The following is a 25985-nucleotide window of genomic DNA, read 5'->3' as shown; positions in this document are numbered from 1 at the left end:
GATTTTTATGACCCTGTCAGTCAAAATGACAGACAACGAAAAAGTCTAGCTCAACCTCTGACATAGATCCTCTTTTTTTTTTTTAATGCCGTTTGAGGCTCCGCTCAGGTATTTTAATTTTTCATGTTCCTGATCCGATTACTCGATTATTCGAACTAACTAGTTCATCGATTAATCGACTACTAAAATAATCGATAGCTGCAGCCCTAAAGTAAAGTATGCTGCGAGTGTTCATACAGTATCAATCAGAGTAGGCGATTCATACAGTATGTTATATTACAATATGCTTATGTAACCTTCATCATTCTGCCAAGCCATTCATGACAGCACACAATATGACTCAAGATAGATTTGGTAATATGCATTAACAACCATGGTATTGTGCATTAAATTGGACCTGACCTCTTGGAGCAAACGTTAGTAAACACTCCTCAATCTTGAGCCACCAAATTATGATGATAAATAGGGCTATTTGGACTAAAAATAAGAAAGACATACACACACAAGTTCATTTTTTCATGTCAATGGGGAAAAATGCCCTCTGAACATATGTTCCCTGCGATTGAGAGCACAGGAACACGAGAACATTTGCTTGTAATTGGTGTCATTCTTCCATTGCAGCAATGCTCTGCTAATTTAACTGCTGTTTCCATGGCAATCTGGGGGACCATTTTTTTCTCTGAAGCAGACTACATGAATTTATAAGAACGGGAAGAAGAGCCAGGTTGCCTAAAGGTGACTGAGTTAGTAACATGTGGATTTGAAGCTCTAAATAAGCAGTGAATCATCCTTCTGAACATGACAAAGCAATCTGTTCATATGCTGGTTTCTAGTCCTGTCCCTCAGTTGCAGATTGAATGAGAAAATCCCTGAAAACTTCTTTAGTATCAGCTGAAGCCCCAACAATCATGCTCTCGACTTGATTTTCACTGCAGTGAAGATGTGTGCAAGCGAGGCTTCACTGTCATCATCGACATGCGGGGCTCCAAGTGGGAGCTGATCAAGCCTCTGCTAAAGACACTGCAGGAGTTTTTCCCGGTTGAGATCTGCGTTGCACTCATCATCAAACCTGACAACTTCTGGCAGAAGCAGAAGACCAACTTTGGCAGCGCAAAGTTTTCCTTTGAAGTAAGTGCTAGCATTATATCTGAAAATTGACACCTAGCTCAAGAGAAACACCTGGTGAGGGCTCTCAAAATTGCTTTCCACCAGACCACCATGGTGTCAGTGGAAGGTCTCGCCAAGTTGGTTGATCCTTCGCAGCTCACAGACGACTTTGAAGGTTCTTTGGACTACAACCACGAGGAGTGGATGGACCTTAGAGTCTCTCTGGAGGAGTTCATGGCCAATGCCGTTCATCTGCTGTCCCGGCTGGAAGACCTGCAGGTGAGACGACAGATGGGGGCCGAACTGTTCAACAGAGAGATGACCAAATGTATGTCTTGACAAATGGATGTACTTTGTATGTGACTCACTGGGTGAGTATGAGTGAATCAGTAATGTATAACTTGATGATGCTGTACTTTGCCCATGTTTGTTATCAATCTGTAGTTAAATTTCCAAATGTGTACCAGGACTACTTTCTCATCCCGTATGAGTAATTTTAGGGATTTGCAAATAGTGCAGACCTACAGTGGGGAGAACAAGTATTTGATACACTGCCAATGGGTTTTCCCAGTCTTTGATACACTGCCAATGGGTTTTCCCATTGGCAGTGTATCAAATACTTGTTCTCCCCACTGTAAATCTCAATTTGTTATTCAGTCAGAATACCCAGGCCGTGTCCTGCCTGCGCATTGTTAATATACAGTGACCCCTCGTTTTTCGCGGTTAATGGGGACAAGAACCTGCCGCGATAAGTGAAAAACCGCGAAGAAGTGAACCCCCCACACACACAAAAAAATGTGTTCAATGTATTTATTCAGATTTTGCATTGGAAAGCTATACATCTAAGACATGTTTTTCACTATTTTCCCAAAGTATAATTAAAAAAAAAAAAAGTATACATTGAATGAAGCTTCAACGGCCCGGGCCAGCGGGATCCTCACAATCCGGCCAGAAGGCCAAACTCCGCGCATTCACCTTAGTCTTAACTAGGGCTGTCAAAAATATCGCGTTAACGGGCGGTAATTAATTATTAAAATTAATCACGTTAAAATATTTGACGCAATTAACGCACATGCCTCGCTCAGATTAAAATGACAGCACAGTTAAATGTGTACTTGTTGTGTTTTTTGGAGTTTTGTCACCCTCTGCTGGTGCTTGGGTGCGACTGATTTTATAGGTTTCAGCACCCATGAGCATTGTGTAAGTAATTATTGGCATCAACAATGGCAGGCTACTAGTTTTTTTTTTTAATTGAAAATTTTACAAATTTTATTAAAACGAAAACATTAAGAGGGGTTTTAATATAAAATTTCTATAACTTGTACTAACATTTATCTTTTAAGAACTACAAGTCTTTCTATCCATGGATCGCTTAAACAGAATGTTGATAATGGTAATGCCATCTTGTTGATTTATTGTTGTAATAAACAAATACAGTACTTACAGTGGGGAGAACAAGTATTTTATACACTGCCAATGGGTTTTCCCATTGGCAGTGTATCAAATACTTGTATGTACCGTATGTTGAATGTATATATCCATCTTGTGTCTTATCTTTCCATTCCAACAATAATTTACAAAAAAATATGGCATATTTTATAGATGGTTTGAAGTGCGATTAAATGCGATTAATTACGATTAATTAATTTTTAAGCTGTAATTAACTCGATTAAAAATTTTAATCGTTTGACACCCCTAGTCTCACCCTTTGTACTGACTCCATTTTGAAAGGTTTAAAGAAGGCTCACCGAGAACAAGTTGACAATTTATTCAGGTCGACAGCGATCAAAACTGCAAGGCGAAACAGAAACACTCAGACGGGAAGGCAAGGTCACCCTATCGTACGTCAACAAAAGGTTCCCGAAAAAATAACAACGCTTAGTTAAACATTCAGTCTTTCGAAGGCTCTCGCGGGTTGCGTCGTGGGCAGGAAGAAGGGTGTGTTTGGGATTATTGTCTGCTTGTGGATTGGACAGGAGGATTTGGGAGTTACTCTTGTCCGGGCAACGAGGGTTGTGGATTTTGCCACCTCACCATCAAAAGGGCTCTTGGAGTCTTGTCAATCGTGTTATCAGTTGGATATCCAGGCGTTCTCCGGTGCTCAGAGCGTCCTGCCATTTGTTCTGGACTGTCCGGAAGAACTGAGTGCGAGAGTTGGTGCATCAATCTTGCTCATGACATACACGTTGGCCATGATAAGAAGGCGTCGTGTATCTTTTATGCCCTATATTCTGCTTTTTTTCCTTAAACTATGGTATAAGTGCTATTTATTCTATATTGGGTGTGTTAGAGTAATACAAACAGTTAGACGGTGCCTACGAGAAAAGGTACTATCTCCTTCAACATTTTGATAAATGGTTTTTAAGCATTGCAAATGTAATACCTAAGTTTCAAACATGTTTCTGTCCCACTGAATTATTTTTAAACAAGAATAAAGTAGTAAAAAAATGCTTGGATTTATTAAATGCTTCATTGAGTGACTCCACTCAAATCCGCTGAAGCAGCTCACTTATACATAATGAGTTGCCACAGCAACTGTTTAACAAGTTAAACGATGATTGACGCATGCGGCCTTTGAAGCTTTGGCTTACAAGCATCTGTGGCAAGATCAAACTCAAACATCTGTCAACATCATTAACTTTAATAAGCAACTCCAGTGCATGGGCTGACGAACAAAAAGCAGGGAGAGGGAGGGAGGGAGCGAGAGTGAGACTACGTGATCGGCTCAGGACACATTATCTGTATTATTATTTTTTTTTAATTGAAAAAAAATCCGCGATGGACTGAGGGGCGCAAAGTTTCAAGCGTGAAGTAGCGAGGGATCACTGTACTGTAAGTATGACGGTTTCGAACCACCGCTGGTCTGCGACGGAGAGTGCGTTTTTTAATGAATTATTACATGTTATTGATCAAGCTGTTGATTTAATAAAAGGGGGAAATCGCAATAACTCGCAATAACTCTGAGTCGGAGATTTGTCTATGCACTGAAAAGCTGGACCAACAACTCACGCCCCTGACATTAAAAAAAAAAAAAAGAAATCTTAAATTCGCGGCATCTGGGGAGCAAGCAGTCAGGCTCAAACGGTATTTCAACATGCCAAAAAGACAGTTGCATTTACTGTCTTTTTTCAAAAAGAAGGAAGATGGTTCCAAACGAGTCTGAAAAGCACAAAGAAAAGGAAGAATAAAAAAAAAAAAGTCCCAAGCGGGCAGTTGCGTTTCGTTTTCAGCACCATTTTCTGCATATGTTCTGGGACCTGTGCCTGTCTCGCCATCCCTGCGCTGTCACATGTACTTTGGGTTCCGGCACCTTATGATTTACAAATAAAGCATTAATTAAATCAAATCAATGACCGTTGAATCAAATAAAATTTCTCTAACTCGTAAAGTAAAAAAGTAACTTTTTAAATCAACTAACTTGTAACTTATAAGTAATAATGGAAACAATGAATGCTTAATGAATTTTGTTGGCTTTATGCAAGGATCATATGATGATGGGAAGACTTAAATTAACAAAAAAAAAAATAATTGTGTTACAGGATGTTTTGTCCAAGAAAGAATTTCCTTCTGACGTTGAAGGATCTCGTCGGCTAATAGAAGAACACACACAGCTGAAGAAGAAGGTGATCACTACAAAAATGCTACACTTTGTGATGAAAATTATGCAGATGAAATGAACTGCAGCTTTTCCTTGGTCTTATATGTCAATGTCTCTAGAGTTACAGAGATTACTGTTGTTAATTTTTTTTCTACCAACTCTACTGAAGGTGCTAAAAGCTCCAGTGGAAGAGTTGGACCGTGAAGGCCAGCGCCTGCTGCAATGTATCCGGTGTAGTGATGGTTATTCGGGGAGGACCTGCATCTCTGGTTCTGCCGATTTCCAGAGCCTTGTGCCCAAGGTAACATGTTCCATTAGCTTTGAACATAGCACAGCACAGGTGAAATATTAATGGATTTCGACACTCCATTTCACACAGATCAGTGAAATGGAAACTCCAAACTTGATACACAGCTGTGCCTGAAGTTGTGTTAGTGCAATTTACAGACCCGTTAAGAATGTTCATTAACATTAGGCATTAGGATACGTCCAGGTGACGCAACACGAGAGATTACTATTCACCTGAATTGAAATAATTGTTTTTGGAATCGTGTCACCAGATGAACCCAAAAAATTACGTTTTTTTCCCCCTCAAAAAAAAAAAAAAAAAAAAAAAAAAAAAAAAAAAAACCTGAATCCAATCTAGGATAGCAAAAATTATTATTTTCTGGGAATTTCTATAATTTGGAATGTTCATTAGTTGACTGTTATGATCAGAAAAATAAAGGAAATAAACACTTGAAATGTCAGTCTGTGTATAATGAATGAGTATAATACACAGGTTTCACTTTTTGAATAGAATAACTGATAGGGATGGGAATCGAAATCCGATTCCAATTCCAAACCGGTTCCGAGTGTTTCGAGGCTTCGACATCACAATGAAAAAGCCTTAAAGATTCCTTAAGACGCATATTGCGTCGTGACGTGTCTTGTTGTCCAGACGCATCAAACTAGCATGGCGCTAAGAACAACTCTCTCCAAAGTTTGGCTACACTTCACCAGGAAAGAGGGTGAAAATGAAAGGTTACGAAGTAGTACAAATTACGGTAATTACTATTTTACTTTCTGTAATATGTCTTTTTTATTATTACACTATGACATAATGGACACAAGACACACACAAGGCACGCTTAAATATTATCTACTGTACCCTGCAAAAACCCACAGCTTCTTGACATCCCTCATTAGTAGAGGTGGGCAGAGTAGCCAAAAATGTTGCTCAAGTAAGAGTAGCATTACTTCTAAAAAATATTACACAAGTAAAAGTAAAAGTAGTCATTCAAAAATTTACCCAAGTACAAGTAAAAAAGTATTCATTGAAAAGAATACTTAAGCAATGAATAACATCGTGAGTAACTGCTGATTTTTTTAATAATGTTTTTTTTTCTTCTCAGCACAACTTCATTTATATGAAATGTTATTATTATTACACTGTACTATAACCTATTACATGACCATATTAGACCAAAATGATGACGCAAAAAATCATCAAACTGTACCAAAATAAGACTATTAAACATCACCCGTTCAAAGAGCATGAGTGCCCTTTAGTTTAGAAAAAAACATTGTTACCTCTGATTGTTATAATTGTTCATGTGGTTATTGTTGCAACGTCTCATTGGTGAAACTGAGAGAGCTACTGTCGGCATAAATAAAGTCAATATGTAATATAAAGACGATTAATGAAGCGACTGCAGTGTAGCCCAAAGTAGCGACTAATAACAGTGTTTCTTCTTCAAAAATAGTATTGTGTGGTAAAACTATTCTAATAAGCACATTTTTCTCAAAATGTTACTCAAGTAACACCTCGGCTCATTAGCACAAATAACAAGTGCTTATCGCGTTTTAGCTTGTTAGCACAAGGACTCAAAGGGGATGTTGCATGGCAAAGAATTGAGATGAATCTTTACATATCCACCTAAGAACAAAAGCTAGCTAATAATTTTTTGGTATAAGGATGGTATTGTAAATATAGTTTGTTTTGTGTGTGTGTGTTAATATAAGGTGGCCAGTCTACTGGACAAGCTCCACTCCACCAGACAGCATCTCCACCAGATGTGGCATGTTCGGAAACTGAAGTTGGACCAGTGCTTCCAGCTACGGCTATTTGAGCAGGACGCAGAGAAGGTAAAGAAAGATGAACTTGACAAAAACAAAGAAGTGAACAGTATACATTTTAGAGTAGAACATGTGTCACACGACCTGAAACGGTATTAAGTGTTTCTTGAAAAGTCAGAGTGAAAAAAATAACTGTTGTAGTTGTGACTCTATGAGTATTCCATTAATCATAAACATACTCGCAGAGGGTCATGACTCAGTAAAGTACATGTTAAACATCAAAGCAAAATCTTAAAATGTTTTTTATTGGTGCAGCTTACTAAACATGGCAGTTTCTTGCTTTCCCCTCACATTTGTTTAGAAGAACAGGAAGTGTTGATGTCTGGTGTTCACTTTTATTTGCACAAAACTGAAAGACGGGCATCTTAGGACAGAAGTGTGTCCATTCAGTAAACATTTACAAAGAGAAGGGAATAAGTGCAAAAGTTTTGCCTTCATTGGCGTTGGGTGTTTGAGGATCTAGGCCTCACAAACATGGACATTTTTGGAAGGACACAGCTTGAAGGAGGACTGTCCTTACCATGATAATCACACGTGTGATTACAGGTTGTTCCCGGGTTACGAACACGTTCCGTTCCTACGCTGGGGACCTAGTCTGAATTTCCACGTAAATTGGAATAAACCATTTAAGTACCTCTAAATACCCCCTAAATCTCTGAATAACTATCCCAAAACATGTATTATACGTCATTGTACTATCCTCGCCAAGACAATGGAGCTACAGTAAGTCCTAGCTTGAAAGCGAGCTAAGCTGTAATCTTTTCTCTCTCTCTCTCTCAGCTGTGCGTCTTCTTCGTGAGAGCAAATGCCCTCTTCCTCGTGTGTGCACATGAGCTCTTCTTCGTGTGTGCAAATACGTTCTTCTTCGTGTGTACAGTGGGGCAAATAAGTATTTAGTCAACCACCAATTGTGCAAGTTCTCCTACTTGAAAAGATTAGAGAGGCCTGTAATTATCAACATGGGTAAACCTCAACCATGAGAGACAGAATGTGGAAAAAAAAACAACAGAAAATCACATTGTTTGATTTTTTTAAAGAATTTATTTCCAAATTAGAGTGGAAAACAAGTATTTGGTCACCTACAAACAAGCAAGATTTCTGGCTGTCAAAGAGGTCTAAGTTCTTCTCACGAGGTCTAACGAGGCTTCACTCGTTACCTGTATTAATGGCACCTGTTTTAACTCATTATCAGTATAAAAGACACCTGTCCTTAACCTCAGTCAGTCACCCTCCAAACTCCACTATGGCCAAGACCAAAGAGCTGTCGACGGACACGAGAGACAAAATTGTAGTCCTGCACCAGGCTGGGAAGACTGAGTCTGCAATAGGTAAAACACTTGGTGTAAAGAAATCAACTGTGGGACCAATAATTTGAAAATCGAAGATATACAAGACCACTGGTAATCTCCCTCGATCTGGGGCTCCATGCAAGATTTCACCCCGTGGTGTCAAAATAACAAGAACGGTGAGCAAAAATCCCAGAACCACAATGGGGGACCTAGTGAATGACCTACAGAGAGCTGGGACCACAGTAACAAAAGCTACTATCAGTAACACAATGCGCCGCCAGGGACTCAAATCCTGCACTGCCATACGTGTCCCCCTGCTGAAGAAAGTACATGTCCAGGTCCATCTGCGGCTCGCTAAAGAGCATTTGGATGATTCGGAAGAGGACTGGGAGAATATGTTATGGTCAGATGAAGCCAAAATAGAACTTTTTGGTAGAAACACAGGTTCTCGTGTTTGAACGAGAAAGAATACTGAATTGCATCCGAAGAACACCATACCCACTGTGAAGCATGGGGGTGGAAACATCATGCTTTGGGGCTCTTTTTCTGCAAAGGGACCAGGACGACTGATCTGTGTAAAGGTAAGAATCAATGGGGCCATGTATCAAGAGATTTAGAGTGAAAATCTCCTTCCATCAGCAAGGGCATTGAAGATGATACGTGGCTGGGTCTTTCGGCATGACAGTGATCCTAAACACACAGCCAGGGCAACAAAGGAGTGGCTTCGTAAGAAGCATTTCAAGGTCCTGGAGTGGCCTAGCCAGTCTCCAGATCTCAACCCCATAGAAAATCTGTGGAGGGAGTTGAAAGTCTGTGTTGCCCAACGACAGCCCCAAAACATCACTGCGCTAGAGGAGATCTGCATGGAGGAATGGGCCAAAATACCAGCAACAGTGTGTGAAAAGCTTGTGAAGAATTACAGAAAACGTTTGGCCTCCGTTATTGCCAACAAAGGGTACATAACAAAGTATTGAGATGAACTTTTGGTATTGACCAAATACTTATTTTCCACCATGATTTGAAAAAAATTCTTTAAAAACCAAACAATGTGATTTTCTGGCTTTTTTTTTCACACATTCTATCTCATGGTTGAGGTTTACCCATGTTGACAATTACAGACCTCTCTAATATTTTCAAGTGGGAGAACTTGTACAATTAGTGGTTGACTAAATACTTATTTGCCCCACTGTACATGTGCTCCTACTACTTGTAGTTGCACTACCTGGTCTACGCTTCCTGTGCCAAAATATAACCATGCATCACAAAACAAAAGTCAACTTTATAATCAAATACAACATTTTTCCAAAAGGCAGAACCATCATATTAATAAAATAAAGTCGAATTAAGATGCAGTGAGGTAGAATAAGGTACTGTTTACGCAACTCTAAAAACATACAAACAAAAAAAATGACTGGAGACAAAAAGGCGGACAAGACTCCGACGTCGTAAAGTCGAAATCACGTAAGTTGGATACATCGTAACTAGGGTTGGGCACCAATCATTGAGCATCAATGGGACCCCGTTCTAACACTTCGAATTTACAAATTTCAATTCCATGTTTCGATGCCCTGACCGCCAAGCGGGAAAAAAATGCTGCCGGCAACCACGAAGAACAAGCCACAAGAAGTGCGTGTTTGTGCATTGCAACTTGATTACAACCATGGACACGGTGTGGCGGCGCTCAAAAGTTTGGCTTAACTTTACAAAAAAAAAATGACCAGTCAGCTCAGTGCAACATTTGTAATACAACTATATCATGCAAAGGTGGCTGCACAGGCAATTATGCACAACCGGCTTCATGCAATATAGCCTAAGTGCCAAGTGCAAAGCTAGCTGAGTGCTTGTAGTTGACATGCTGCGCCGTCAGAACCAGGTAAGTAAAACAATACAGTACGTCTGTCTTCTGCTGTTCCCGCGATCTGACACCGGATTAAGCAATGGATGGATGGATGGAAAATAGTACGAGAATAAGTCATATTATTATGTCGGGCTATAGTCGATATCATGTATATAGAACTAGATGGGAAATGACAGACTCGGTGGCGTAGAACATATAAAGAGAACTAGATGCGGAATGACAGACTCGCTGGCGTTAGTCAACAGCCGCCATTTTAATGCAGTAGACGCCTCCGTTAAAATCAACAGTATTAAAAGGATTTTTGGGGGGGAATCTGTTGTGTTGATTATTTAGAAAGAAGTAGCCATATGAAGCATTCGATTACTATATAATGAACTCGTGGCAGTGAAAACATCGCATCACATCACAAAGCATCCTAGCCCTACGCTCTCATTTCTTCTTCTCCGCATTATACGTACACACTCCTACAGCGCCACTCACTGGCCTAACTGGTATTGTCACAACATAAACAGAGCATGTTTCTGTAAACACAACAGAATCGGTTTTACAAATAAGGAAACCTTATTTTTTTGCCTCATCTACATCAAATTACAATCAATAGAAGAATTTATACTAATGCTTCGTTGTAGCTCCCAGCCAAGGTACAGTTATGGCAAAAGAATATAAGTAGGGCTGCAGCTATCAAATATTTTAGTAATCGAGTAATCGACTGAGAATTCTATCCATTAATCGAGTAATCGGATAAAACATTTTTTTTTTTAGGTAAAGAGCAATTATACATATACATGAGAAAAAAAGACATTTAATCTAAAATTGAACAATTTTCAGTCAATCAATGTCTTTATTTTCGATGTACATTGTTGAAAACAGCCAACAATTGCATTTAAGATGTGACTAGAAAAAAACAATTCACTGCTTTCACTCAAAAAACTTCTAGACCTTATATATATATATTAAAAAAAAAAATTCTTACCTAAAAATGTAATTACGCTTGATAACACACATCACTTGAAAGCTACGTGTTTTTCCCACGTGTTTCAATTTAGTTTCCATTTGTGTCAAGCTATTTTTAAGTTAAGTTTTAAGCTAGTCTAAACTGTAAGTACTGGTAGGATTTTGAGTTTTTGCAGTGTTCAAAATAAATGTATGATACCTGCTGTATTGGAGCACATTTATTTAGCAATGACTAGTGAGCTAAAACTGACAGTTAGCTTTATTATGTTTTAATTTTACACCCTCTTCACTCTACAGCGCTGTGTTTTTACAGATTAAATAAAGCCTGTATGTAAGACACGTTAGCCACGCATCGACAGTGGTCATAATCAATAGAAACCTTAGCCCTCCGAAAGGGCTAACATTACGTGAGCATGTGACAGTAACGTTATATTTATTAGCGATGTGAAGTCTACTGCTTAAAGATGGCGGCTGTTTACTAATGCTGCCCAGACGCGGCCGAGTCTGTCATTTCGCATCTAGTCCTAAATGCATGCGATATCTATGAGACGCATCGGACACTACCTGCTACCAAACTAGCATCATGCGGGCGTAGTTTTTAGGAACGTCGGCGTAGTTTGTAGCGGCTGTCGGCTGCGGTTTTTTTTTTTTTAAATTTATTTATTTATTTATTTTTATTGCTTCTTCCTCTACGCACGTGACGTCAGCGAGTTGTCCCGCATTAAAAGTAGTCCGAGCAAAACGGGATGCATAGAGCTGGCAAAATTAAACGATTCCTCGAGGTGAATAAAATTACTCGGATCAGTTTTTAAACTTGAGTTACTCGAGTTGCTCAAGTACTCGTTTCAGCTCTAAATATAAGTAAATGGTTTCTCTGAGAGCTTTTGAAAAATAACCATTGTGAAAGTGCACTCTTGTGGAAAGAAACTTAATCACATTCGACTTCAAAGACTGATATTTACATACAAGTTAAAGATAACCCTGTGAGGAGTTCATATACAGTGCCTTGCAAAAGTATTCGGCCCCCTTGAATCTTGCAACCTTTCGCCACATTTCAGGCTTCAAACATAAAGATATGAAATTAAATTTTTTTGTCAAGAATCAACAACAAGTGGGACACAATCGTGAAGTGGAACAACATTTATTGGATAATTTAAACTTTTTTAACAAATAAAAAACTGAAAAGTGGGGCGTGCAATATTATTCGGCCCCTTTACTTTCAGTGCAGCAAACTCACTCCAGAAGTTCAGTGAGGATCTCTGAATGATCCAATGTTGTCCTAAATGACCGATGATGATAAATAGAATCCACCTGTGTGTAATCAAGTCTCCGTATAAATGCACTTGCTCTGTGATAGTCTCAGGGTTCTGTTTAAAGTGCAGAGAGCATTATGAAAACCAAGGAACACACCAGGCAGGTCCGAGATACTGTTGTGGAGAAGTTTAAAGCCGGATTTGGATACAAAAAGATTTCCCAAGCTTTAAACATCTCAAGGAGCACTGTGCAAGCCATCATATTGAAATGGAAGGAGCATCAGACCACTGCAAATCTACCAAGACCCGGCCGTCCTTCCAAACTTTCTTCTCAAACAAGGAGAAAACTGATCAGAGATGCAGCCAAGAGGCCCATGATCACTCTGGATGAACTGCAGAGATGTACAGCTGAGGTGGGAGAGTCTGTCCATAGGACAACAATCAGTCGTACACTGCACAAATCTGGCCTTTATGGAAGAGTGGCAAGAAGAAAGCCATTTCTCAAAGATATCCATAAAAAGTCTCGTTTAAAGTTTGCCACAAGCCACCTGGGAGACACACCAAACATGTGGAAGAAGGTGCTCTGGTCAGATGAAACCAAAATTGAACTTTTTGGCCACAATGCAAAACGATATGTTTGGCGTAAAAGCAACACAGCTCATCACCCTGAACACACCATCCCCACTGTCAAACATGGTGGTGGCAGCATCATGGTTTGGGCCTGCTTTTCTTCAGCAGGGACAGGGAAGATGGTTAAAATTGACGGGAAGATGGATGCAGCCAAATACAGGAACATTCTGGAAGAAAACCTGTTGGTATCTGCACAAGACCTGAGACTGGGACGGAGATTTATCTTCCAACAGGACAATGATCCAAAACATAAAGCCAAATCTACAATGGAATGGTTCAAAAATAAACGTATCCAGGTGTTAGAATGGCCGAGTCAAAGTCCAGACCTGAATCCAATCGAGAATCTGTGGAAAGAGCTGAAGACTGCTGTTCACAAACACTCTCCATCCAACCTCACTGAGCTTGAGCTGTTTTGCAAGGAAGAATGGGCAAGAATGTCAGTCTCTCGATGTGCAAAACTGATAGAAACATACCCCAAGCGACTTGCAGCTGTAATTGGAGCAAAAGGTGGCGCTACAAAGTATTAACGCAAGGGGGCCGAATAATATTGCACGCCCCACTTTTCAGTTTTTTATTTGTTAAAAAAGATTAAATTATCCAATAAATTTTGTTCCACTTCACGATTGTGTCCCACTTGTTGTTGATTCTTGACAAAAAAATTTAATTTCATATCTTTGTTTGAAGCCTGAAATATGGCGAAAGGTTGCAAGATTCAAGGGGGCCGAGTACTTTTGCAAGGCACTGTAATTCATAAATGTCATATTAATTGTATTAATAATAAATAGTAATAATAATAATAATAAATTTTGAATCCATATAAATAATAATAATAAATTTTAAATTCTTACAATTAAAAAAAAAGAAGTTAAGACATTAATATAAACTATTTAAAAATAATAATAATAATAATAATAATTTCTTTTATTTTTTTTTACCCTGCCTCTTAAAAGAATCGGAATCGAGAATCGTTCGGAACCGGAATCGAAACATGGATCGGGAATCGGAACTGGAATCGTTCAATTTCAAACGATGCCCAACCCTAATCGTAACCCGGGGTTTAGCTGTACTTCTCTGACGAGAGATCATTCACGTTTGCCTTAAATATTGGGTAAATATTGGTGCATTTACTGAGTAAATACATTAATAAAAATATGTGGGGTAGCATGGTTAGGTTGTAGAGTAGTCGTTCCCCAACCCAGAGGTTGTCGGTTCAATTCCCCACCCTGGTGAACTTCTTACAGTATCTTTGAGAAAGATACAGAATCCCACACGTTGCTCCTGATGCGATGTCATCAGTAGGTGAAGTGGTTTGAATACCGTGAAGGTAGATAAACGCTAAACAAGTGTGAGCCCATTTACCATAAAAATATGCATGTTGCATTTAAAGATCCCAAGAGGACAGAGCTTTGCTGGAGGTTTGTACTCTGAATAATCGTTAATTCTTATGAACTGTTGGCAACAATCAAGTGATATTTTTGCAGATGTTTGACTGGATCAGCCACAACAAGGAGCTGTTCCTACAGAGCCATACCGAAATAGGACGAACGTACCAACATGCCGCTGAGCTGCAGACGCAACACAACCACTTTGCCATGAACTCTATGGTATATAACACACAGTCATTCTCTTTACTCAAACAAAGGACCCACTTGACATACATATTGTTGTGTTTTTCACCCCTTTAGAACGCCTATGTCAACATCAACCGTATCATGTCGGTAGCGAGTCGCCTGTCAGAGGTGGGACATTATGCCTCCACACAGATTAAACAGATTTCAAGTCAGCTGGACCTCGACTGGAAAAGTTTTGCAGCTGCTCTTGACGAACGATCCACCATCCTCGCCATGTCCGCTGTTTTCCACCAGAAAGCGGAACAGGTGAGTGCTATGTACTTCCTCAATCTAAGTACATTTAAGCTGAGACTTGAGTGGAACAAAACTTCTTTATTCAGTGTACTTCTCATCACATGTGCACACGACTCTTCACGTAGGTTCCTTTTTACCGTAATACCACACAACTCACAACTATGGCAACAGCAGTGTGACATAAATATGTTACACTGAGCACAATGAAAACGTCATAAGCTTTTAAAATATTTTTTTCTAGTATCGTTTTTAGATTATCAATCAAAACGAAGTCATTTGTCCTGATACTAACCATAAGTGCACAAAACCACGGTTGCTGTGGCAAACTCTACTCACAAGGTAAACAATGTACCAAAGACAAATTTACAATAACCACAGCATGAAAATTAGATAATGGGGTTAGGTTTGGCTTTCAGAAATATGCAGCCAAGAAGATTTAGAAGAAGTTAATAGACCAGAAGAAAAATGCTTTAGTAGAGATTGAAAAATTAATGAGCATTTTTCAGCAGAAAATTGCACTCTGATCCAAGTAATTTGGTTTGGTTGAGTTTCAATAAATATCAAGTCTTCCTGTTGTTGGCAAGTCAAGTCAGGACTGTCGAGTCAAACCAAGTCGGGTCAAGTCACAAGTTTGTCCAGTCGAGACAAGCAGAGTCCCATGGTTGTCATATACCGTATTTTTCGGACTACAAGTCAGTTTTTTTTTTCATAGTTTGGCTGGGGGTGCAACTTATACACAGGAACGACTTATGTGTGAAATTATTAACACATTATATCATTTCACATGTTATTTTGGTGTTTTGGAGTGACACTGATGGTTTGGTAAACTTGTTAGCATGTTGTTTATGCTATAATTATCTGAATAACTCTTAATAGCTATGGCCACGTTCGTGTTCTGCCTTTGGCAATGTGGGTTCAATTGTGAACACAACTTTTTTATTTTATTATATTGAAATGCATGCTTTTACTTTGTGGCGCTTTCATGCCCTGGTGGGGGGGCACTCGCACTTGTTTACGCGAAGAAGAGCGCTCACACGACAGAAGAAAGGACAGTTACGCAGCGTCGCTGAGCAAGTGGGCGAGAGAGAGAGAGAGAGAGACGGCTACGAACCTAAGTTCATTGTATATGCTTGTAAAATATCTCTACATAGGCAACGCCTGTGTGTATCATCTTTTCTGTTGTTGTTGTGTGTTTTCCACCCGCGATCGGACACTTACAGTCAGTTGTGCGGTTGTTTGAACAATGTGCTAATGCTAGCAAACGCATGCTAACAGTTTGTGTCATTGCTGTAATAGCACCTAATTATCATTTATTTACGTTGATGCAAACCTGTTGGGTATCGAGGACGAATTTGATTCAGCAAATTATACGGACGTCCAGCATCGTCATTTGGGAGTTTAGCTCGCTGTATAGCCAGGACCGAGCCGTAGCATCCTGGTGAGGACATATTCGCATTTCGTTGTTCATGCACTATACACTGTACACATATTCAGCATGTTGGTCTTGTTCTCTATTGTATTTTTATTAGGGATGTCAAAAGATTAAAATTTTTAATCGAGTTAATTACAGCTTCAAAATTAATTAATCGTAATTAATCGCAGTTCAAACCATCTATAAAATATGCCATATTTTTCTGTAAATTATATATATATTCTGTAAAATAAATTGTTGGAATGGAAAGATAAGACACAAGATGGATATATATACAGTGGGGAGAACAAGTATTTGATACACTGCCAATAGGAAAACCCACTGGCAGTGTATCAAATACTTGTTCTCCCCACTGTACATTCAACATACGGTACATAAGGACTGTAGTGGGCATTTCACTCTACTGTCATTTAAATCTGTCTATGCTGTCCTCACTCTGAAGCGTCTACTTTTTCCAAAGCTAGACAGCTAGTGAACGACGCCTTAATAATCAGACTTCTTCCTTTTTCATCTGATTTATTAATAAAATAGCCTCAAACCATTGTCCTCTTTAGACTGTCATAAAACTACAAAAAAAAAAAAGTACACAAGCATTGCATTAGCAACAATGTTAGCTTAGCACGCTATACAGGTTCACTAAACATAAACAAAAAGAGTCTCATACAAAAAATAGAACATTTCGCTTACTAACATAGTATGTACATTCTTTACAACAACCATACTTACGGACAAATCTTGTCCAAGGATCATATAAGCACAACATTACAACGTAGGCGTCAGCCCGAGACGTCGTGCAGCCATATTGAACTGGCAAGAAAAAAATAAACTATGTCGCAAAGCGACCACAAGAGTTCGCTGTTAGACAGCACAAAAAGCCTTGCTGTAAAACTTACCAAAAGGCAGAATACTGTCTGAGCGGGACATGTGCGTTAATTGCGTCAAATATTTTAACGTGATTAATTAAAAAAATTAATTACCGCGCGTTAACGCGATAATTTTGACAGCCCTAATTTTTATATTAAATTGCCTTTCAAGATGACATATCTGTTCTATGTGTTGGATTTTATCAAGTAAATTTCCCCCAAAAATGCAACTTATCCTCCGGTGCGACTTATATGTTTTTTTACTCTTCGTTGGGCATTTTATGGCTGGTGCGATTTATACTCAGGTGCGACTTGTAGTCCGAAAAATACGGTAACAAAATTTTACCGTGCCATATCCAGTGCTAATAAAAAAATCTTTGGCGCCAAAATGGTCAAGTGGTTAGCAAGTACGCTTTGTAATTATGAGATCAAGCATACAAAGAGGATGATTTGTTCAATCTGCTACACATACTATTTACTGTTTGCTATTAGCTAACATAGGTCTAGCCAAACAACTGTGTTGAGCAGCGGACAAATTTCGGTGTGGTACATTTCTGGTTATTAATCTTTTCATCACAAGTCTTGCATTTGCCCTTTCTGCGTATTGTATCGAAATGGAAGTTTTAAACTATGAATAGCAGAATTCCACTCCCCTCCACTCGAGTCATTGCCTCCGGGGTTCAGTCTCGGACCCTCCTAGCCCAAGCGAGTCAAGTCCAAGTCTGTGTTTTTTTTCTACAAGTCCGCAACTTGAGTCGAATCGACTATGAGTCTCCATGACTCAAGTCCAACTGTCTGTTTTTCACTATTTTAATCAAATAACCCTGTTGATTCACTATTCACTACCTTTGTGCAGTTCTTGTCAGAGGTGGAGGCGTGGTGCAAAGTCTGCAGTGAAGGGGGTCTCCCAACTGAGATGCAGGAGTTGGAGCTGGCCATCCACCGTCATCAGAGCCTTTACGAGCAGGTCACACAGGCCTACACCGAGGTAAACCCTTTTCAGGAGAACCACAGTTACAGCTAGGGTTGTTCCGATTATGTTTTTTTTTTGCTCCCGATCGTTTTAGTTTGAGTATCTGCCAATCCCGATATTTCCCGATCCGATTGCTTTTTTTGCTCCCAATTCAATTCCAATCATTCCCGATAATTTTTCCTTATCATATACATTTTGGCAATGCATTAAGAAAAAATGAATAAAACTCGGACGAATAGATACATTCAACATACAGTATATAAGAAATGTATTTGTTTATTATGACAATAAATCCTCAAGATGGCATTTACATTATTAACATTCTTTCTGTGAGAGGGATCCACGAATAGAAAGACTTGTAATTCTTAAAGGCTAAATGTGACTTGGATATTGTGACTAAATACTGCCATCTAGTGTATTTGTTGAGCTCTCAGTAAATGATACTGTAGTCATGCCCAAATGCATGATAGGAAGTGCAACCATGACTGTGCGTAGTGCTACCAATTGATATATCTTCTCTGCGTTGGGAAATAACATAGGGTGTTAAGAAAAAGATCAATTACTACCTTGCTTCCCCACATTGCTTCCCACGATATTTCTAATCATAGGGAGAGGGATCGTAAGGCTTTAGCTAATTAAAAAAAGCCTCCAAAGGCTTCCAAAATTCACTCTACTCATTTTACGCTGCCTTTTAGCTCTCTATATAGGTAAAACGGCACCATTACAGATTGAGCGCGACAATGCGTGAGTGGGTTGTGCAGCGCAAGCATTAATTGCGTTTAACGTGATACATTTTTTAAAAAAAAATTAATTACCGCCATTACCGGGATAAATTTTATAACCCTACCTTAAGCCAAAACTAAAAACTCTGGATGAGTGTAACATATTATGTCTGTAAAGTTAAATACAATTAGAAAACGATTTAATTAAAAAATATATATATATTAAAAAAAGGCATGTCCGATATTTTTTTGCCGATTCCGATACTTTGAAAATGACGTGAACCGATCGATCAGGACATCTCTAGTTACAACCAAAGTAGAACCACAGCAAAACTCTTTAGATAACCTACCAGGTAGACAGATAGTTTTGCCTTATAGCAGGGGCCCCAAACCTTTTTTGCACCACGGACCGGTGTGATTTGGGTCTTTTTTTCACGGACCGGTGTTTTGACAAATTTTGCAACCCATCAAAAACTGCAACTATGCGGTTCTGCACATGCGCGTGACATTAAAAATGGCCGCAAATGCAGCATTTCCAAATTAAACACTACAAACTTTCTTTAAAGAAAGGAATATTAACTTACGTTTGATCGTGGATGGACAAAAGTTCTCCTCAGACCCATCCTGCCATGTTAGCTGCACACCACTAGCTCACCGTTAACGGCTTCGCCGTGTCGTTTAGCATTAATTAAGAAGCCCGCTTCACAAAGATGCGATGTTGGAAATTGTAGGAAGGTTTTAGTGTTTCAGAATGACTTTAATTGTCTCAAATGTACGTTTAAGGTCGCCGTCATTTGCGATCTCTACAAGCTGATCCTCCTGCTGAACAGACATGCTCGAATCACTCGGTTTATTCACAAACGGGTCACAAATCCACTCCTTCGCATTTCGTTGTTCTTCGAGGTTATAGGCTCATCTTCTGGCTCGTTAGGTGCCCTTTTTCGCTGTAAAAAATCTCTCCAAAGACGTCTGTTTTTCAGTCATTTTTGCTAGTCTGGGGAACAAATGTACTGCGCCCGGGGCTTAGTCATACGTTATTATGGAGGACAAGCGCACATTGATATATTATATATACAAAACAAGATGTACTGCTTGCAGTCCAATCAATGGATTTCTATGACGACGTTCTAATCTATACTGTAGTATTATATCTAGAGTAGACAGGGATATTGATGTGTTAAGCAGGGGCACAGGCCAAAGTTAATTCGGCCAGAATGCGGCCGTTAATAAAATATTATTTCTGTGCTGCCCAGTAGCAAATGCGACCGGTCCGCGGCCCGGCGGATGGGGACCCCTGCCTTATAGAGATGATTGAAACTTCTTCATGGCTATCCACCCCATATGTTAAATAATTCAGCTGTATATTGCTTCTCCAGACTTTCAAAGGGTTGTTCAGACAGGAGAGGCATTTTCTTTCCCCCAAGGAGAAAGGTGGTAGAGTCATCTCTGACCCTCCTCATGAGCCTCATGAGGCTACAAAATTTGACGGACTTAATCTTCATTCTTGTCTATTCTTGTCTACTCATTCACTATTTTCATCAGTTTGATACCGTTAAAAGGAGTCTGGTCACGCCAGTCGTGTTGGTGCTCAATTGGATAGTCTCAAACAAGATTGTGGTTTGATCCTGCAAGGCATTCGTCTAGACCAGTGATTCTTAACCTTGCTGAAGCTGACGAACCCCAATGAGTTTTACACGTGCATTCACCGAACGCTTTGGAATTTTAAAAATCGTAAGTTTTTTTTTTTCAAAATTCAAATTTGATATATCTAAGCTAGCAAGCTAAAACCTAGGTGAATGACCATTCAATTCTTTTGTCATTTAGACAGCATGTTTTTAAACAGGCCGAACTGTATGTTTATATCTTTATGCCTGAAGCATCATCAGACCACTTAAGCAAGACTGGGCCAATGTGCATATCTTTTCATTCATATTTGGAGGAATGTATCTTATATTGTTCTACATTAAACCTGCTTGGTTGCATTAACCTTGACCTTACAGTTTCTGTCATGTTTACATCTCAAATGATAATGATCGCATAATTTGTACATAAAGTCATTACCGTATTTTTCGGACTATAAGTCGCAGTTTTTTCATAGTTTGGCTGGGGGTGTGAATTATACTCTGGAGTGACTTAGGTGTGAGATTATTAACACATTATTATATCATTTCACATGTTATTTTGGTGTTTTGGAGTGACACTGATCGTTTGGTAAACTTGTTAGCATGTTCTTTATGCTATAGTTACCTGAATAACTCTTAATAGCTATGTTACGTTAACATGCTGGCCATGTTCGCATTTCATTGTTCATGCATAATGTAACATTATCGTACTGTACACTTATTCAGCATGTTTTTCTCTATTGTATTTTTATTAGTGTTGCACCGATACCATTTTTTGGCCCCGATACCGATACCTGGCTGTGCAGTATCGGCCGATACCGATACCATACCGATACCACCCCGTTTATATATATATATATATATTTTTTTTCTTAATTTTTTTTTTTTTCCCAAAGAGCTACATAATTGGATGTGAAATCATTGCTATCAAGGCTTTGTCAGGCTGTTGCTTACCTTTGCAAAATAGGAAAAAGTACACTAAACCCTAGTAGACAATAGTTGAATAAACCTTTGGCTCTCAAAGGCCAAAATAGTGCTAAATTTGTGAAATTAATAAAACATGTATAATACTAGCCCAACAATAAGAAAGTAAAAATAAATTCATAATAATAAACTCTGAATGAACTGAATAAACTTTTTTAAACCTCTCAAAGTCCAAACAGTGCAACTTTCATGAAATTATTGTCACATTCTGCTGCTGGTTAGATTGTGTTTTGTTGCTGGGCTGGTAGTGGGGGCGTGCCTGACATCGCACTTGAATCCAGTGCAGGATCATCAACGCAGCATTTAAGCACGGGTGATCTCAGAGAAGGCTGCCGAGATATTTGCCTTGCTGATCGCTATTTGACATCTGGCACAATAATCTCGCTACATTTGCTTGTTACGCCCCTGCATTGGGTTTTTCTGTTAGTAAGCTGCTCTCGTTTGTAACCGCTGCCTATCGTCTTAGTTAACCTTCGAGTTTGTCCGTCGACCTGCTGTCACGGACTCCTTTTGTTATTTCTACTATACCGCGATCGCGTGTTATTTTTTGTTTGCAATCATTAAACCCTTTTATGTATCCCCCGCTTGTTGTCTGCTTCGAGGTTCAACCTTGTTTCCGCATTTGCGGACGCTAACAATTATAAGTAATAATAATTGACCACAGCATCCCGTCTCTCCTTTTTTTCGGGAAGTGGGAGTCCCTTATTTCTATTTCTGAAAGGTGGCAACCATACTTTGGAAACACTTCCCAAATTACTGCGGAATTTCTTTCAGTAAAAGACAATAAAAGTAAAGTAGACGAAGTGAACTGACCAGAGATTGTTGCTCCAGTCCAGCGGCCTTCTTCCTCTGGATAGCAGTCCTGCTCTTGCAGGCTCAAACTCGTTGTGTTCGTTCACGTTTCGTCTTCAAATGTTTTATCAAGTTCGAGGTATTGAAACTGGCCGATTTAACTCCACATCTCCAAACTTTCAGGCCGCAAATCTTGCATGCAGCCATTGATTTTAATCGACTGGATTTCTATTTGGAAATATTTCCCGACCGCCGCCATATTTCCTGGTTTGTTTTTCGTCCATATGAAAAAGCCCCCTTTTGATTGGTCAGGAGTGGCTATTGGCCCGCTCTCATTGGTCTGGAGCAGGCCAATAGCGATAGCTGCTTGGTGTTCACGTGTCATCACACAACACAGAGACAGAGTGTAGTGAGCGCCAGGAGGAGAAAAAGGCTGTGGTCAAATGTTATAATAATGGACCGGTAAATGGTATCGGCGCCGTCTTTGTTGGTACTCGCCGATACCGATACCACCATTTCGGGCCGGATCGGCGCCCCCTCCCGATACTAGTATTGGTATCGGTGCATCTTTAATTTTTATTTTAAACTGCCTTTCAAAATGACATATCTGTTCTATGTGTTGGATTTTATCAAGTGAATTTCCCCCAAAAATGCGACTTATACTCCGGTGCGACTTATATATATATTTTCCTCTTCGTTGGGCATTTCATGGCTGGTGCGACTTATACTCAGGTGCTGCTTATAGTCCGAAAAATACGGTATGTAAAATAAAAACAGGAATCTTTTCACAAATCCAATAAACAGTGTTAGTTTACAACAAATAGTTTAGCCTTTTGATTTGCTTTTCACATTGAAAAATGAAATTAATACTCGATTCATTTCACACTTTTCCTATTTTTGTTTACATGTCGACATTCTCATTCTATCGCATCCTTGCCTCACATACTATTTTCATGGCGTAAAACGTGACTCAAAGGTTGTTGTTTTTTCTTTTTTTTTTTTTCTTTTTTTTTTTTTTATGTCAACGAAGTGCACGCAACCCGTAGGTCTGTTGTACTTCCTCATACCAAGTGAGAGTCAACCTTCCACTGAGCAAACCGGTTTCTCCTCCCATCAGATAGAGGACTAGCAGTTGAAAGATGTGGAATAAAGCCTGCAAATTGGGGACTAAACAGTCCGAAACCTGCTTTAAAACACCACTTTGCCTAGATTTTGTTAGCTTCTAAAAATAGGGCGCCTGCGTGTCTTAACCTTCACTGAACCCCTTAGACTGACTCTCCAAACCCCTGGGGTTCCATCGAACCCAGGTTGAGAATCACTGGTCATGACCTAAATAGAAATACTATATTTCTACGGCAGCTACAAACAGAAATGCAGTAGATAAACGGCAAACCCTGCGGTAATTCTTACTTGTAGTTACTGTCATGAAGTGTTAAAGTCTTGGGGAGAAAAACACATAACATGCACAGAGTTCAAACTTAGTTAAACCAAATCGGTATTCAAGGGCCACTGTGGGTCCAGTGGCCTATACTACGAAGCCGGTTTTCTGGCTTAGTGGGGTAACTTTGAAAGTAACTTCATCACGTGCAACCTATCTTCCCAGGTAAGCGAGACTAAGAAAGGTAGCTATGTTGCAACCGGGGAGTGTTGCCATTGCAACACACGCCACACGCCAAACCTGGTAATCTCAGAGTTAGATCTTGCTTAACCCCAGGATTCCGATTAACCACGCTTTATTTAAAAAGCACTCCTCCGCGGACGTGTCCTCTTGACAATGACAGAGTACCCGTACGACATTGGTGCGTGGATTGTGAGGGGCTCTCTTCGGAGGGCAAGGGTTTTTGGAGACCGTCAGAGTCCGCTGGCGTACCCGGATGATGTTCTCCATGAAAGATATAGATTTTCATGTGACGGAATTCGTTAGCTGTGCCAGCTGATCGAGACGGACATCAGTAGTGTAACTCGCCAAAGTCAGGCCCTCACAACCGCGCAGACTGTATATATGTATTCCATTGGTGATGCTGAATATCTGATTAAGAACACCGTATGCCGTGCGATTCGGAAAGTGGTCGGAGTGGGGTATGTAAACGCTTCAAATTGATTGTTGAAAATAATATACAGAAACCTGTGTCGGCTTCGCTGAATGTAAACGAATGTGGAGCTTTGCTCTAATACAAGAAATATATTTAATAAACTTTTCCAGCGTTATTATGTTGTGTAAATGCATTTATAATAATCATAAAAATATGTAGATTATTTAAACATTGAGAAAACTTTTTTTTTTTCTGCCAACTCGAAGAGATTAAAATAAATGTCAAATCTACTGACGGAACAGACACACAAATATAAAAGATATAACTTTATTGAATATGCATCTTACAATCTTGTTTAACTGTGAGAATTCGTTACAAAAGATGCGCTTTAATTTATTATCATTATGCACAAGCATTGTCAATGTGATCACACAAAACGCAACCACGCATCGCATCCCCACATTTCCTTCTTCTCCCGAGTCCTCACAAATATAACAATAAAATTTTGGGGGGATTTTCAGGCTCGGGCCTGCAAATCAAGTTAATTGATTGGGCCGGGTCGGGCTGGATTTTTTTAGGACCAATCCAACCTCTTCTCCTAAAATACATACATCCTGCATCATGTGGTGATGCACGATAAATTATTTCTTACAGTTAACGTAACAAATCTTATTTTATTGTCCTGACAGCAGGCTTTATTTCTTTTCATGGACATAAGTAAACTGGCATATTGACGCATTCACAAATCACACGATATGTAATTCGCTGCTAACAGACCAATCACGCTCTACTAGCTGAAGCAGTGTTGGATTCCGCAGTGTGGGTGGATTTTAATTCGTCATAACTCCGCATAATCATCGTGAATTCTACCTCTGTGAAGTAAGGTGCCCGTACCATCGTCACAAGTAGTGTTTGACCTCTGGTCTCCGCCCCCTTTTATGTGAACGCGCAGTAACACTGACTGGGTTGACACAGGTTCGACTAGTCAACCTCATAATCAGCGTCGTAGCACCGATTGACCACAAACTAGATAACTAGGTTTTGTCAACTCCGGTTACCCGCTGGTAAACTGGATTACTTCTGGGGAGGTTGAACTCCGTTCGTAGTACAGGCCACTGGTTTTTGTTCCTACCAATCGAGCACAACAGTTTAACCAATCAAGTTTATGCTAAAACAAGCAGCAACTAACTGCAATCAACTGATTACGCTCGTAAAACACCAAATGGTGAAAAGGTGTCGTCTTGTTTTGTTGGAATGAAATCCAGCACCCACTGCGACCCGATGTGGAATAGTTCGTTCATCCTTGCATCAAGGTATCTTTGATGTAAAAATACCTCTTTGTTCAATTGGAAAATACTGGCCTTGAGGAACTTTTTTCTAACATTTCTTAAAACTTCACTTCTTTCTTTGTTGTGTGTGTCCAGGTGAGCCAGGATGGGAAAGCTCTTCTGGATGTTCTGCAAAGACCGCTTAGTCCTGGCAACTCAGAGTCTCTGACTGCCACTGCAAACTACTCCAAAGCGGTTGGTGACATTTCAGAACACACATTGACACCTTGCCAGCCAATCACATTCTGTCAATCATTCAGGCAGCCAATCCGATTCTACCTATTTGAAGTGTCATAGTGTCCCATTTCGGTAAAATGCTTTTGTTGGGATTATGCTGCTAAAACGACGAACTATGAGTTCCCGGGTGGCTTCTCTGTGAACAGTAGATTAAGACAAGTGTTGGTATCCTCTGACCTGCTACCTGTGAAATACAGAACATTCGCTTTCCTGTTGTGGAAACATTATGTCATAAGCAGACATACGGGTACGGGAACATTTCCTTTGTAAGCCTCCTTTTTCTGCGTATGCATTTGCACGCTATCAACACCCTTGGCCTATGTCTGA

At 39.6% G+C, this 25985-nt stretch overlaps 1 protein-coding gene across 3 annotated transcripts in view; it reads left to right on the top strand.

The window, feature by feature from the left end:
* The window catches only part of kalrna (kalirin RhoGEF kinase a), a 288022-nt gene that overhangs the window by 72767 nt on the left and 189270 nt on the right, over positions 1–25985 (top strand). For 2 of the 3 annotated variants that reach the window (XM_057853377.1, XM_057853375.1), the window contains exons 4-12: positions 936–1128; positions 1213–1386; positions 4647–4730; positions 4875–5006; positions 6710–6832; positions 14289–14411; positions 14493–14684; positions 17824–17955; positions 25518–25616. In XM_057853377.1, coding sequence (XP_057709360.1) covers positions 936–1128; positions 1213–1386; positions 4647–4730; positions 4875–5006; positions 6710–6832; positions 14289–14411; positions 14493–14684; positions 17824–17955; positions 25518–25616 — 1252 coding nt within the window. Of the gene's footprint in view, positions 1–935; positions 1129–1171; positions 1387–4646; positions 4731–4874; positions 5007–6709; positions 6833–14288; positions 14412–14492; positions 14685–17823; positions 17956–25517; positions 25617–25985 lie in introns of those variants that run through there. The other variant, XM_057853376.1, reaches the window with a different exon arrangement.

The sequence above is a fragment of the Corythoichthys intestinalis genome, chromosome 12, assembly GCF_030265065.1.
Source record: "Corythoichthys intestinalis isolate RoL2023-P3 chromosome 12, ASM3026506v1, whole genome shotgun sequence".
Taxonomy (NCBI): domain Eukaryota; kingdom Metazoa; phylum Chordata; class Actinopteri; order Syngnathiformes; family Syngnathidae; genus Corythoichthys; species Corythoichthys intestinalis.
This window is presented reverse-complemented; position numbering and strand designations above follow the sequence as displayed.